This window comes from Aulonocara sp. 'chitande type north' Nkhata Bay, linkage group LG4, assembly GCF_057382095.1.
Source record: "Aulonocara sp. 'chitande type north' Nkhata Bay isolate Kocher_YH1m ecotype deep benthic linkage group LG4, A_spYH_male_GT1.1, whole genome shotgun sequence".
Taxonomy (NCBI): Eukaryota; Metazoa; Chordata; class Actinopteri; order Cichliformes; family Cichlidae; genus Aulonocara; species Aulonocara sp. 'chitande type north' Nkhata Bay.
Window position 1 is genome coordinate 28,317,507 of NC_141347.1, and position 16,772 is coordinate 28,334,278.

The 16,772-nt window shown below is 37.3% G+C and overlaps 1 protein-coding gene across 1 annotated transcript in view; it reads left to right on the forward strand.

The window, feature by feature from the left end:
• Nucleotides 1-2,362: 2,362 nt before the first annotated feature.
• Nucleotides 2,363-16,772, forward strand: part of hs3st4 (heparan sulfate (glucosamine) 3-O-sulfotransferase 4) — an 88,558-nt gene continuing 74,148 nt past the window's right edge. Inside the window, exon 1 of the mRNA XM_086289658.1 lies at nucleotides 2,363-3,636. Within this exon, the coding sequence (XP_086145784.1) occupies nucleotides 3,041-3,636 (596 nt within the window). The 5' untranslated portion in view covers nucleotides 2,363-3,040. The remainder of the gene's footprint in view (nucleotides 3,637-16,772) is intronic.

Below are 16,772 nucleotides of genomic sequence, written 5' to 3' on the forward strand. Positions count from 1 at the left end.
CTGGTGTAAAAGTCATTTTTTTACATTTTAGATTTAACAATTTGTTGTCAAGATATACAAACCACATTACATCCTTTATACCGATTTAAATCATTTTAGCTTTGCTTTATTTTTAATCTAATTCCTGTAATAAATATTTTGGTCTTTAACTATTATCTGAATGGCTCAGATAACAGACACAACAAAGGGAAGATAAAATGACTTAATATATTTTCTCATGTGCTCGTGTGATAATCATTTATCATCAGCGGCAAGTCGAAGCTTCCTTTTGAATACCATTTCACTTGTGTTGTTATTAACAAAGAAAAATTCTGCTGCAACTACTTCATGGAGATTCTGAACATGCCCAGAAATCTCTGACAGAGTGACTCTTAGACAGGTAGATGGTCTGATAACAGTGGGAATTCACAAACGGTGCAGTTCGTGTTTGAGAGCTCTCTGATTCTCTGAGTGGCAATTTATGAATACAACAATTTCAACAAACCCATTGAGCTCTCCTACACTCTCTTGACTGGCAAACACCTAGTAACCATTGTGCTCTAAACACTTGTTCATACTTTCTTCCCACTCAGCCAATCACCTGCATTGCTTACATGTAGTTTTGCTTTGTGGGTTTACTTGTTTTTTTGTTTTTTAATTACTAAAACCCACACACACACACACACACACACACACACACACACACACACACACACACACACACACACACACACACACACATACATATATACATATACATTTATTTATGTGTCTGTGTGTGTGTATTTCAGCAACTTATAGCCCATTGAATCTCATGATACTATCTATTGTGTAAGTGAGGTTTATTTTCCAAGGAGTAACTCCGATTTTTTCATATAAATGTATATTGATAGCAAGCTGTTGCTTAGTTACACACCCAAGAGTTAATAGTATAACCGCTATGTTTCTGACAATGTGCTTGGTCATCTTATGGATGCAAAGTTCAATACAAAATTCATTCTTCTCTTTCCAAGTTTTTGCTTCCTACTCACTGCTGAAATAAATACATGACCCAATATGTCAACCAGTCACTACGTGTATCTTTCTAACCAGGAGTAAATATTTAGACCTCAAACATTCACAACAACCAAAATGACCAACTCTTAAACCCAAGGTGAGCTACAGATTTGGCTTTGTAGGTTGATTAATATGACAATGGGATTATTATTCATATTGATAATCACATTGTTTGTCCAAATGTCAATTAACATCACCTTGTAACAAAAGTATAAATTATTACAGCTTTACACTAATACAGCACCTGCAAAAGCCTTAGTCATGGTAACATGTATTTTTGTGTGTAATAGTAGCTCCCATTATCACAGTTTTTCATTCTTATTTAATGGAAATGCACTGGCTGAATATTAAAGAGCTCCTTTGCTATACTGCAATCCTTTACCGACACTATAATATGACTTGGTATCACCCCTGGTTTGCATGCCCAGCCAGCTACAAGCATTAGAAATGACAAATCTGGTCAAGCAACATATACATAGAAATATTTTTTCCTATTACGACACAGAGATCTTTAAATATAGCAGGGGCGCGCTGTTCTGAGAAGCAGGCATTGCAAATTGTTTGTGACCCAGTACTTATTGTGACGATGGCTCTCCTGGTGTGTTGGAGGTGTGTGATGAATGAGATTCTCTAATACAGGGAGACATTTCGGTGGCATGCAATTTTAGATCCTCATATTGTGGCAACAAAGTGTACAAGTTAAGGTCTACTGAATATTCTCATCAGTAATTATAGTCTGCAGCCCATGTATAATAAATTCAGTGAATAATACGCCTAAGCAACATCCTCAGCACAATGCAAAACGCGGGATTGTTTTCTGCCTGGATTCTTTCACTCAGAAATGTGACTTCACCATCAGCGTTGTTAATTTAAAAACGCTAAATATCTGTTTCCCCTCATGTATCAGGTTAAACTTTGTTTCCGTTTCTTTCTCCGTCATACACACATTCTCTCCTCTTTTGTAAATTAATGCGCCGCAAAAAACCAGCAGGGTGCAGACATGAGCTTTCTGTAAAAAATAACCTCTATCAAAATAATCTCTCTGATATTGAATTTAACAGTGAACTTTATATGGAGCAAATCACACTGCAATAAGCTCTCGCATACTCTAGTGTCGAGTTTTATCTCTCCACGAGTAGTTCTATAAAGGAATAAAGATGAGCTTTTTCCCCCCACACAACTCCCTTAGATTAGGAAATCTGACGTTTCTAGCACTACTTGTGCACGGACAGAGGAAAAGTGGGTGTACACACTAGTTGTGCTGTGTGGCTCTGTAGTGCCTCAGCTCAGATGAGCTCACCCAGCCGATGCGCACATCGTAGTATCCTACCAATGTGAGAAGGCGTAAGGACGGCGAGCAGCATCCTGTAGTCAGTGGGAAGTGTGGATGCTTTGGTACAAAGGAAACCGAGTTTCTACTACGCAAAGTAAATAAAGGGACGCGTAAAGGATTGCGCGCCAAACTGCCTCATGTTGGAAAGATTTAGTGGCTTTGTAGGTTGCCTCCACCGATGGGAATCTACTCTTTTGTGGGAGACGGGACTGGACTTCGGGTTGAGCGGTTGAAGAGAAGAAGCGTACTTTAAACACTCTGGTTTTCATTGCCTTTTTTTCTTTTTCTCTTCACAAAATGCCAGGATTTCGTCCATCATACGCTGCCCAGTTCCAGTCAGGCTGCTAATTTGGAAGGACGCCAGACCTCCAGCCTCTCATATCTGCAAGTTCAGTCCAATAAATTGTGACATTGTCTGTCAGCCTTGGAATTAGAAATCGATACTCGAGAAAAGGGACGCATTGTTTTTCCTTCGGAATTTTTACGGTCTAGTTCCAGCTATCCTTATAAATATGCGGTTTGGTTGGATTAGGGTGGTTTGGTCCAGCTTCACGCTTTTTTTAGCTGGAGCAGCGTTGATAGTGACTGATTATTGCTGTTGAATTTGTCCATGCAAGACTCGGGGTGGAAACATGTCTGACCACTTCTTTGAGAGGATCATTGCTATCAGAGATGGCATTTTGGTCCAGCACTTCGGTTTTCACCTCTAAAGTGCCCCGGAAAATCTTATTCATGTTCACCCTCTCCCTGTCTGTCACCTACTTGTTCTATAGCTTGATGAGCTGCTACAACTCGCTGCAGTTCCCTCTGCAAGAGACCTATGTGTATCAGGGGAGGCTGGTGACAGAGGAGACAACTTTTGTGACATTGAGAGAGAAACTTTATTCCACTTCCCAGGGCTTTTCTGAATTCACCGAATCCGAGAGAACAACCCCGGTATCCATCGCGAAAGAACATGCCGAGGCCGAACAAAGGACAGTGGAGTGGATTAGGACTCAGCCGTCTCCAACTAAATCGGCGGCGGCGTATCATACCACTGCGCTGGAGAGGGAGCACCAGGAATTCAGCACCACGGACAGCGAACTCAGGGTGAACTGCACCTCGGATTACGGAGAGAAGAAACTTCCCCAAGCCATTATCATCGGGGTGAAGAAAGGGGGAACCAGAGCCCTGCTGGAGGCTCTCAGGGTGCACCCGGATGTCAGAGCAGTTGGAAATGAGCCACATTTCTTTGATAGGAACTACGAAAAGGGGCTTGACTGGTACAGGTGAGTTACCTTTTCAATCACGTGCAGTTGTTTGTAGAAGGTCACGCATATATATATATATATATTATATATGCAGGCGTACATGCTTTATTAGTTAATTAATTTTTCCGTGTAGAAATGACATGTATGTAGATGACCGTGTATAGATGACATGTAATCCCATTCACGGAACATAATTTCAGCCATCACGGCAAAACTTTTCCACTTGTCAATCTGCACTTTCAGCTACATTAGCTTACTTACGCTAAAATTACAAAGCAGAGCCTAAAAGGAAAAACGTCGCACTGTTATTCTCTATACCGATTTTTCATAAATACACACTGGAGACAACGGCATGCTGAAAGTGTCGGAAAAATCGAATAGAGCAGCTTTAGAGAGTGGTTTCTGTACCAGTAATACACATGATTTATGACATTTGTCTAAAACATGATGCTGTCCTTTAAACGAATCAATTTGAATTCTTCTCCTTCTCTACTACATGGGTTAAGTGAGTTCTATGACTTTTTATCAGACAAAAACGAGACGTGGTTTTACTGTTTTTATTTGAAGCTTTCCCCGGCTTTATCATAGAGTTTATAATGAAAACATATTTAATCCCATTAAAAACCCACAATAGTATTAAAAATAGCAAAGAGTTATACATTGTTCACCTGGTGTCTGCCATATACCAGTGGATGTGCTGTCACACAGGAGGTTAAAGGTTAGACAGGGGATCATCATCATATATTTTTAAGATTTTTAAGTTATTTATATCCATCTTATACAACATTTTATTTTTATTTTTACAATTTAGCTAATTTATTTTGAAAGAGCCAATTTGGGGCTCCATTTGTCTCCCTTTATCGACCAATAAAACTGAAACACACATCACTTGTGTGTTTCAGTTTCATCACGAAAAAAAAAGATTAAAGAAAGCCTATCATAAATAAACAATACATCGTTGATAAATTGTAAGAAATTTTCACATTTACATTTTGACTGTGAAAATATGTACTTACAATTCTGTACACAGTCACAACCATGCACACAAAAGCGTTACCGGTTTTTTAAAAAAAGGGTCAGATTGTATTTTTTTGTACGTATACTGCTTATTACATAAAGATATCCCACAAATATTTAAATATATGTCAATTTATATTTTGATTTTATGAGTCAAAACATAAAACCAATAAAATGAAACCATGAATTGCTGTAGCAACTGCTTTCTTTTATTGTCCTTCCATCTACTTGACTAATAGTACCATAAAAGCTTGATTTCTTGAAACACTCTTTGTTTCCACTACAACCAGTTCTCGGTTATGTGAGAATTATTTACACAACCTTTCATGTGTGGTAGTTGACATTCACTTTGACTCCAGGTTTATTTGCCAGTGAAGAACCTGTTTATCACTAATGTGTTTATAGGAGAAAAAAAAATCAATTTAGGAGTTCATTCATGGTCAGTTGGTCATGGCTCAGTTAGGCGTTGTTTTCACATAATGATGTTTGACCAGGGGAATTTTCTAATGGAGTCAATGAGCTGATGAGAATGACACTGACTCAAAGTCCCTTCTGTTCCTCTGTAGATCTAAGTCTGTTACACTGGTGTTTGGGTTGTGGAACATCTGCTTTCATCTCACTGCGTAGACATGGGAGCTCTCAGGCTGTTCATTTATCCTGTGCTAATGCAAGCTGTTTCATTATGCTTACGGTGAAAGGCTCATTAGACAGGAGGATGACATGCTCACATAAATAATAATAAATGCACTTGTGTGTTTTAGGGCCCCTGGGCTAAATAATTCCTGAAGGGGCATTTCATTTTGAACATTCACCTCAAAATGACACAAATAAACACGCAAGAAATATTTTACGTCGATGGATAGGCTTCATCGAGAAGGGTGTGATTTTGACTTGCTTCGATGGTCAAAGTGAATAGATATATGCTTTAATCATGAGTTGAGTCACCCTTTTGTCATTGATTTAAACATTAATTCAGGCAAAGTTTGTTTGTTTCTAAACACTAAATGATGTATTATATTGCCTCTCTCTTCCCTGTCGGTAATGCTCTGGCTAATGCGCACTTAATGGAAGTGAAATTATGATCACATACTAATGTTTGCAACAGTTTGACATTGCTGTAGTTGAATGAGACCAGTAATCTCACAAAATGGAATTCATAAATTTGGGCCTGTCTCACTAACACCTGCTCTGTATTTTGACAGCTATGATAGAAGATCTATAAGGAATATATCAGTCTGACGACATCCTATAAGTACATAATGAAATGCCTGGGCTTAATTTCTGACCATGTGTTTTTCTGCCGAGGGCTGGTATAAATACAAGATAACAGAGCTTTATGGTTTTCTACACATATCCTACAAATGTTGTTAAAGTGTCTTTAGAATGAATTGCGATTGTGTTTGTGTTTTTCTTGTTTTTGTTAACTACCTATGTCATATCATGGCATTGCACAGGTACATTTTACATTTACAGATGTCTATGCATTTTGATATTTTTTCATGCAATTTTGTGAAATTAAAATACATAAAAAAATGCCAGGATCAGGACACAGAATGCATGTCTCTAGTTTAGTTTGGAAATACTGGTAGCACTAGCTTTTTTGGTATATCATGCAAAAATGACAGATAAAATTCCAAGATTTTTCTCTGCGGTACATCTATGAATATAAGCTCTAGTAAACTCTTGCTACAGATGTTATCTTGTACACAGCCATTTTTTTCTGGTATTTCAACTGTTATACAATGTTTCTTTACAACCACTCTTACAGAATAGGGCATGTTGTAAAACAAGGTCATATGCATAATTACATGAGTCTGTTGGAGGCACAATCTTGCTAACCCTAAGTAAGTTTTGAGGTTTGGATGTTTAACTGTGGAGTTTTAGGACTACAGTAATGGTAATTTACTTGTTGGAGCATAATATTAACTTATGCCAAACACGTAACTCACTCTAGAGTATATTACATTCAACACAGCAGGTTAATGCACATGAAAACCATTATCTACTGACCAATAAACTCTGCTGGAAAGAAACATTATCATCCCAGGAAAATCTCTTGGACATCTGTGTTCTGATAACAGATATATATATATATATTAGAATCAAATTAATCTCTGATCTTACCAAAATCGTTGCTAATACATGTGTTTACATTACACCAATTGTAATTGCTTCTAACACCCAAGCATAATAAAAACGCTCCATAAAGTCAGAGTAAGCAGGTCCAGATGTTTCACAAGGTTGGTTTAAACCTTTTAATAAACTGATCCGAAGAAAAAAAATGCCCAGTGTCAATGACTGATCGTGATTACTTTCTGGCTGCATTCCTTCCGCACAGGACAGATCATGTTGTCAATGTGTGGGGACATCTGCTTCTCCACGTCCCAAAAATAGCAGCTTCCAAGCTGAACTTCTTCATTGCAGAGTTTCCTTTGAATTCAAACTCGTAAATAATTAAAGAGCTAAGAGCAATGCAATAATGGCAACTGCTGTGCTGAACAAGTGATACATATCCGTTTTCAGGGAGCTGATCAAACACATGTGAAAGAGAAAAGATGCTTAACATATTCATCACTTTTATACATGTCACACTGTTCTGCATCAGTGCATGTAAACACCAGAGCTTATTAAAGCCATATTCTGTGAAAAGAGCTGACACAACATTTTTAATTGGAATGATTTCACTCAGAATGAAATGTAAAAAAAAAACAAGGATATAACCACAGTCAAAGGGAGTCATAGGTTCTCAGCAGGAACATATTTTGTATTTTTTTTTCCTGCTGGCTTCAAGCAGTTCATAAACAAAAGTGTAAAGCCTTGTGTATCTTGCCTTGATATTAGAATTTAGTAAGCCTTTCACCGGTTTTCGGGTTTTTTTTTTAAAGTTTTTTTAGTTAAAGGACCCTTTGTCTTGACAGAAATGGCAGGGCTAAATAAGGCCCTGCCATTTCTTACACACAATAAGAATGCATCTAGGCAATGTAGTACTTTAATTGACAGACAATAGTCAGTTGTATCCATCCTCAGTGATATATTTTGCATTTATTCATTTAGAATGAAAATAGCTTTTTTTGTAGGAAATGTAAGGAATGCACTCATATAGACAAATGTAACGGACCATCTACTTATTACAGCTACAAAGCTGTGGCCTATGGCTAAGCAGCGGAGGAACTGAATTGAATAGTTATTGATCGAGCTGCATAGACATAGTATAAAAATTGAATATAGCTACCGTGATGTCACCTGTTGATGTCTGATATCCTCTTTTTGAAGTCTTGAGATAAACACTTCTGTAATCGTGGTCAAGAAAAAGGGAGGGTCTCACAGTTGAACCATACACTTACTGGCTAATGACTTGTGATTTACATTTTGTTAGCCAATGAGCATGCCGTTTCGTAATCCTTAATCTCTGAACCATGGTTAGAGCAAATAAAACTTCCGTCCAAAATGAGTGACTGACCCTTCAAACTCCACATGAAAGTTTCTACATGGGTCTTGACAGAAAGCTAATTTCACAATGACTTCTATAGGTCCAGCTGTCTTTTTGCAGCCACAGTTATTGCCGTCAAGTGGCCGAGAAATAGAATGAATGTTTAATGCACTTCCACATTAGCTTGTATTTATTTTATACTGTCCATGGACAGCAGAGCACTGGAGACACACTGTACGCCTCAGTACTTGGCGATCCTGCTCTAAACTTTATGTCGTTTGCCATTTTGTGGCTAATTTGCATTGGTTCCTAAACACTTTCACTTTGTAATAATACCACTTACAGTTGTTGGTGGAATATCTAGGAGGGAAAATCTTCCTGGAACTGACTTGTTGCAGCAGTGGCATCTTATTACAGCCAAACTCGATTCAGTAAACATTTTAAAATGAGCCATTCTTTCACAAATGCTCATACAGGCAGACTGCATTGCTGTGTGGTTGATTTAGACACCTGTGGCACAGGGACTAAAAACACCTGAATGCTAAGATTAAGAGGTATGGCCCAAGACTTTTTTTTCCATATAGCGCATGGTTAGATTTAAAACAAAACTTGAGTTGATATTCCAAGTTGATAACCACTAGGGTTTGCTTACTCTTCATAGCTTTAGTGATGTAAGTGTTGAAGTATAGAAAATATATGTTGGTCAATCTACGTTGAAAGGGTATACATTTTTATTTAATCATTGTGTCTGATCAAACCAATAGGCTATGAATAAAAAAACACAGAAAAAACACACTACATTAACAATGTGTTACCATGAAATCATTCACTATAGTGCTATAAAAAAGTCTGTAAATTACGGTTAATTTTTTTTAAACTCTGTTTGTATGTATGGTGTACATAACCTAACCACTTAAATCTAAAATTACACATAAAAGAAAAAAACAAAATGAACTTAATGCAGTTTTCTATGCATTTTCAATCACCAATTCCAGTATTTAGATCATATGGAGAGCTAAATACCTTCTGAAATATCTATCTAGTGTCCTATAGTCTATGTTTTAGCAAAACAATATAAAATACCGTATTTATAATGTAACATATCATACTCTTAGATTGCTTAATTTGCATACAATTATACTAATTTATACTGGAGAAAAGTAACCCATTGCTAAAACCTTAGCAGCTGGAGAAACTTGAGGGATCAAAATGCAAAACTAAGCTTTTTTTTTTTTATAGAGAACTTGGAAGGAAAATGATAATTTCACACATTTTGTATATTTCAGAAGATTTTTAACTTTCTAAAATTGTAGCATAAGCATGCATTTCTTTTGCAAAAGATTTCTGACTGGATTTGAGGTTAAAGAAGTTTTTAGTTTTTTTCAAGACTATAAAAGTTTAGTTTCAAACCCACCACATGTGATATTCCGATTAGGTTTCCAAGTTTAGTGTAGGCCTGGTATAAACCTCCATAGACAGTCCCAGATTGGGGACTGGTGCCGCGTTCTTGTTTTTAGCACTCTTGGATAGTTTCTCCAGTGTGTTTTGAGCTTACTTGAACAAGCAATTTGCAATGTAGTGGCATCATTACTGCTCACAGAGGACTTTCATCAGCCAATTGGCACTTTTAATGCTGCCTCTATTTCTGAGGAAAGAGGATAAGCCATCACCACAAGGATTTAACTTATCTGTTCTCTTGAGCTTGAGTCAACCTGGTGCAAACGCCCATGCTGGAAAAGGAAGTGTTAGATGCTTGGTGACCAACACAGCAACTGTTGACTCCAGCTCTGCCTGTGCTCACGCATACAGTACTTCAGTGGAAAAAAAAATATGTGCATCATAAATTGTGCTAAAGAATTTAATTGATTACCAGTCATTCATTAAGATTTGTGTCTGATGTGGGTAAACACTCAGCAGGAATTCACTTTACGCTGATTTAATGAGCACCTATTAGAGAGGTTGACTGTTTGGTATTTTCGTCACTTTTGCAAAATGTCAAACAATGGTGTTTACATTAATGTTAACTAATAGGGTTTGTGAGGAGTGAGAAGCACAGCAAGAGTCTATAAAGAAAAAAACGATGCTAAACTGCTGTCAAAAAAGCTTCAAAAATTCATGTATCGATAAACAAGGCAGAAAACTATCCATTTTTGGACTCACAAATGGTAAATGGACTAGTACTTACATAGTGCCTTTCTACTCAGTTGAGCACTCAGAGCTCTTTCTACAAAATCTGGGGTTCAATATCTTGCCCAAGGTTTTTTTGGCACGTGAACTAGAGATCAGTCCGCTGACCTTCCAATTGTTCAATGACCTCCTGTACCACCTGACCCACAGCTGTCTAATTTTTATTATGCTTCTAATTTAAAGATAGTTAAAATATTAAATTCCAAAATAGAAAAGATATATTTTTCCAAACTTTAACATCTAAGGTGCATAGAATATTAATACTAGGAGTATCTGCCTACTACACAGTGGAAAAAAAAACACAATTTTGGAACATGTCAGATTGTCCATTTCAGATTAATTCTATTTGAAAAGCATGTGTATCCAGATCAAATAATACAGCAGAGAGCACGAGGTTTCTCATCTATTGAGGCTCAGTGTAATTCTGTTCCACACTGATGAATACACTGCAAAGTCAGTAGTTAGATTACTCTTTTCACAAATCAGAATAGCTTTCTGCCTGCAGAAAAGAACATCATATGGAGCAATTATGTTGTGTATTATGTGATAAATATGTAATTAAATAATGTTAAATGTTGAAGCCAGAATGCAATTTGCAAGCAATTCCAAGATTCAAGGTAATTAAAAGTGAAATGCACACCAGTTCTGCCTGCAGACTCATATTAAATTTGTGCAGCCTATCTGTATTATGTATAAAGGTGAACATTCGATAAGAGTCTGCTGTACAGCTACATCAACAGAGTAGATTCAAGCCAAATCCTATGTGAAATTCATCAAAAATCAATATGACTCTGAAACAAAGATGCTGGGTAAATTTCAAGTAGCTCTGTCTCTGTGTGCTAGTACATGCACCTCATGAGTACATGTGCTGTGTCTACCCTCCATATGTTTGGATAACCTGTTACATATTGAGTTTTCTTTGTAACCCTGGATGTCAAATTTGTCAGAGTGACCTACTTCACAGGGTGTAGGGTTATTGCCCTACCCACTTCAAGAGTTTATCATTCATTAACAATAAAAATATATATTTAAATTTCATTCAAATTTTATCCAAATAAAGGTTGCAAATGAGAATCAAAAACAAAATGTTATTTATTCTTCTTAATTTCCCAATAAAAATATACACATTTCCTTCAGCTTTGTGCCAAATTTTTCCTCTGAACGTCTGTGCTCAGTCTGCAGTGGCTCTATGCCCCACCAGTGGGCTCTGCCTCACATTACTTTTTAAACAGCTAGAAATCCATTTCCTGAAAAGTATGAAGCTGTTCTATGAAATGTGTCCAAAAGTAAGACTCGTTGACCCATAAATAATAAAATAATGTAATACAACATAATTTAGATGTGAGGTACAGATAAACACAAATTGATTAAGTTGAATACTGCGATGTACAATAAAAGAATCCTCGTATATGCCAGTTAATGGTTTTCCTCACAGTCCCAGTCACAAAATCTTATCTTTCCTCATGTGGTGCTTTTTCCATTGTTATACCTCTCTGACCTGTCTTCCCCATGTGATGTTTTTGTGTAATGTATGTATGGTCGGAGGGTAAGATGGCGCCGCCATTGCGTGCAATAGGTCGGCAGCCTTAACATGAAATTTCCCACTTGTGGGACTAATAAAGGTATCTTATCTTATCTTATCTTAAAATAACTAATCAAAATGTAGAATGTATCCTTTAGTCATATGGGAAAATATTGGAAAAATGTAATTCAAAGGTTTTCTACAGGTTTTGCATTCAACTTTGAAGATAATTGCATATAAATAAAACTTGTAAATTAAAAGAAAGTTCATGAAAATTACAAATGATGACATGAGTGGATCAACAGCTCAACACAGGTCTGCATGACTGTAATGTTTAAATATATTTAACCATATGATAAACTGGTTACCGGTGAGCCAGAACCAACATTTTTCCAAGATTTGGAAGCTGTAATATGTCTGTGTTATTAAAATGACACTTTGCAATAAAAGCTAAAGAGACATACCCATAAATCTTTGGGAGATGGCCCTACCTTACCATCTCTGTGCTAAAAAATCAAATCAGCATACCTTTCAACTCTATAATTGTCCCAGCAGATGTAAGTTTTATTCCAAGAAATTTGAAAACTATTTTTGTTCACCATCACTATGCATCACATTAAAATGTACTTGCTAAGTTCCATCCTTCTAAATCCAAGATTAATGTTGTGAAGATTCATCTTTCATTCCAAATTATAATATTTTTCTGAACTTAATGTAGCTTCTGGTGCCTAAACCTAAACAAGTGAAAGTGCAAAATGAAATTCTGTCAAACAAGGTAACTAAACGACCACCACTCCAAAATCCAAATTCACACTTTGCTGCACAGGACAGGTACTTTAGCATCCTCCATTAATTGATTAATTATTTTACTTACTATGAGGTTTAAAATGAATGGGGTTTTCAACTTTTACAAACTTCTCATAAGAAATGCACTATAATCAGTGAATCCTACACAGCTACATCCCTTTACCTCATCCAAGGTCATACAATAGAGTACGTTCAGTCCTCACCTTATCTTATCAAAGGAACATATCTATTTTTTGGACTGCACTGTGAAAAAAATCATTTTTTTTAAAAAAATATTAAACTCAGTGGAAGAAGTGTCAGTGTACAATGTCTGATTTAGCTGCTGCGGCACGTCAAAGGAACAGAGTGTAACGCAGAATAGGCATTGGTGTACCTGCAACCTTTGGTCATAAGACAGGATTCGAAACAGGAGGTGTGTAATGGAGATGTGAATCCATGGCCAAGCAAAGCAGCAGAAAGTCTAAATCCCGCATTTATCCCTTGTTTAGACCTGCTTTCCCTCTCTCAGTTGCTCCTTGGGCAGCTTAGCCCCTGACTCTTGCCACCTGACTGGGAGCCCATGACTCCACTCAGTGGGGAGATGGGAAAGAGCACGGTGGGCCAGATCCCGGAGTAGGCAGGATGCCATCCATTCCAGCTGGGCCTGTGTGCTGCTGCAATGCTTCCCTCTCCTACGCATTCCCAACATGGCATAATCTGCCTACGCCCGATAAGACAGTGCCAAGACTCGCAAGGACGCACCTCTGAGTGCTCCAGTGCCAGTACTGCAGTTGTAGAATTCAACTTTTTAATTAGCAGCATACCCCTGTGCTGTAAAGACATAGGACTGCTTCACTCAGGTCTTTCTCAGTGCCCACCCTCTTTCCACTTGATTAAACTCTCAAGGATCACAGAGCTCTGAGGTACCAGTTACCACAGGAGCAATCATGTTTATTTCTTGTTTCAGAATCTCTTCAGATCCTGCATAGCTCAGAAAATTTGCTCTTTGGATCCTAAAAACGGGAAGAGCAGCCTTTTCTTTTTTGTCTCTCTAATACACAATAATGTATAGGTCTACAACACTTGAGTTTTAATCTATGTTGTTGAATCAACAAAGCGATGAAGTCATTCTTTTTGTATTGGAAATGACTTCTTATTGCAACAGGACAATCCTTGGTAATTTATAAATATGCTGCTGAATATAAGAGTGTAAAGGTAGAGTAGCAGCAAGTAACTGCGCAATCTGAAATATGAAATAGTGTTTCACACTCTTTAATTTTAAGAAATAAGCAAACTGTTACATGCCTAAATTTCAGAAACCTGCACTGTCATGAACAAATGGGTGTATTTTTCACCAAAAATTGAAAACTTGTGTTACATGGATTATTAGCATAATATATAATCTCTCTCTCTCTCTCTCTGTGTGTGTGTGTGTGTGTGTGTGTGTGTGTGTGTGTGTGTGTGTGTGTGTGTGAGGGGGTGGGGGGCTATATCCAGTGTTAATTGAATAAGCTCAAAGTGTTAATGCTAGCTAATTTTAATAAACGACACTGACAAATGCAAAACTAGGGTGGCACTGGGATTGTTTTAAGGTGGTACATGCCACCCCATGCCACCACGTTAGATCTGCCCCTGTTCCTGTTACCTTTGAGCTGAACAGAGCTAGAGTGAAAATTGTGTATGCTCCGATGGGCTTTGTGTCGTTAATGTTCGCTAACTAAATGCAGTGTTCTAAAAGCAAAACACACGTCTTGCTGTTATTGTGTGATTTTATGCAACATGTATCATCAGGTTGTGAATTAGTTAACCTCGGGTGAGACCTCTGAATTTCAAAAAGAACAGGCACTAAGCTGCAACTATTCCGAATCGCTAATTAGTACGACTATTACAACATGATTCTCTGGTGTCATATTTTCTGCAGCAAATATTCTAATACAGTGGATAAACACATACTGTACATACCTCAGTGTAGAATTACCTTTCAAGAGGTTTTTTTTCCTCTGGTGATTTGTTTTGACTGAATAGAGGCTTCTTTTATTCCAGGACAACACATAGGCTTGATCTTATTCTAGCCATCTGTAATGTGTCATGGGAATTATGGAAGAAGTAATAGCGCTTCATCTTTTCTGCATATAGAAGAAGGGCGAAAAAACTCTTCAGCAGTTAATGGGTATAGCCAATTTCATCCTGCCTTTGGTTCTGTTCAGAATTCATGCACATACCTCCTCTTTTACACACACATTTGTCTCTTTCTCTTGCTCTGCTGTAGCTACACTCCAGTGCTTTCAAGTGGAAGTCTATTTTACTTATGGTTAGATTTTAATTCTCCATTTTTTCCCCTTCCACTGCTATGAAGTGGCCCCAGGTTATGGTTTGCCATAAAGGCTCATATCCACTTTTTTGTGTCCATCAAAACAGCTAGATACAATTTGCAGCAGCCTTCTCCTCTGCTGTTGCTGGGATAGACGGAAGGACTTGGGCTTGTGTGTTTGTTCCGCAACATGGACAGATTGTCTGAAAATGAAAGACATAGCTTCATCTGTTAAATTATTTATTTTGGACTGAAAATAAAGTATAAGCTGAAGTCATTTTATGCTCAAAGGGATTCATTTCTCCCAAAAGATTATTTGCATGCGACAGAATTGCCGTGATATGCTTCTAGTCTGGAGGAACAATGACTCTGTTCGGCAGAATGCTGGTTTACAGACGTCTTTAAATCTCTGCAAATAAGACTACCTTTGGGACAAATACGCATGTCAATCATACTTGTCAGGATTCCAATTTTCCTTTCCACATCTCCTGAAGCACTTTTGCTGCTCACGCTCCTTATTGGCTGCGAGCGATATGGTCTCAAGACACAAGCTGATGCATTTGTTCAGTCAAAAGGAAAACCTTGACAGGAATGGACATAGAGCCAAGATACAGGAACCACTGGAGATATGTTTCAAGCATGTGTCTATGGGAACTGATGGGTTCTTTTGTATTATAGGCTGAGGGATGAAAAGAAGGAAAGTGCATATGACGATAAACGCAACGCATTAGGTGTTTGCTACAATGCATTAAATATCTTAACATAAAAATTGGCCTGTTTGCTAATCATAGATGTCATAATTTTTAGAAACCATTTTTTCCCCACTAATTACTATTTTTGGTATTTTATGGGAATGAAAAATGACCGTTTCTAGGGGTGGTCCTTAGAGTCAAATGCATCTTGTGCTCCTCATAACATCTACAGTTCAGCAACGACCTGACAGACTTAATTCAATTATGGCTGTGTGATGTGTTGAGACTCCGGAGGTGTGAGCTAATTCCTCTGTTTACACCCCTGAGTCACTGTCACAAACAAAGACAAACACATTCATTGGCTTCCAGGATCTTGTTTGCTGTGATTGTCCCACCGCCTTTGAAGTTTCTCATCGCTTTATGTTGTTTACTTATTCATGCTCTTTCTTTCCCTCAAATCACCATGGGGTATTCCGTTAGACGAATTTTAGCACAGTGTGAAACAAAGTATGAGCCGAGTATTAGATGTGTAAACTGCTCTCAACACACTTCTTACATACAGTCAAGATGTTGCTATGCTGGATTGAATAGTGAGAGAATATTCTCACTATTATTTTGATTTTATAACTTGGTTGAAACATATTGCTGATGCAGTATGTGTTTGGTATATTGGAAGTCATTAACACAAGCTGTGGCATTTGCCAAACTCCTTTGAGACTTGGATTAAGCCAATGGAATGCAAAAGGAGGCTTTTAGGGATTATGCTAATTGCTAATTGCTATATCAGGAGGTGATTGTTTTTCCTGGGTAATTTGGATTATTGGTAATAGAGATTTAGGAGAAAGTTGACGAGTTCTGCTTTTCTAATAAGGCTCTTACCTGCTCTCAACCATAAAACCAACTCTTCTCTTGCACAATCTGTGACATGTATTTGTATCATTTCTATGATTAATAATATAAACAGCAAAGCTGGTAACAATTTATATAACTGAATGTTTTGGTTCCAACATAATGTTTTAATCACAACATAATATATTGTGTCTAATTGGAGTAAGGGTGTTTTTGTTTGTCTATAAAGAACATATTGTTCATCATTTTTTATTTAATTTTGTCTAATTTGATACAAACTATGGCCTGTTATTCTTTATTATTGCAAAACAAAACAGAATATGGATAGTACATTTTTACACCTAGACTACTGTCAACAAC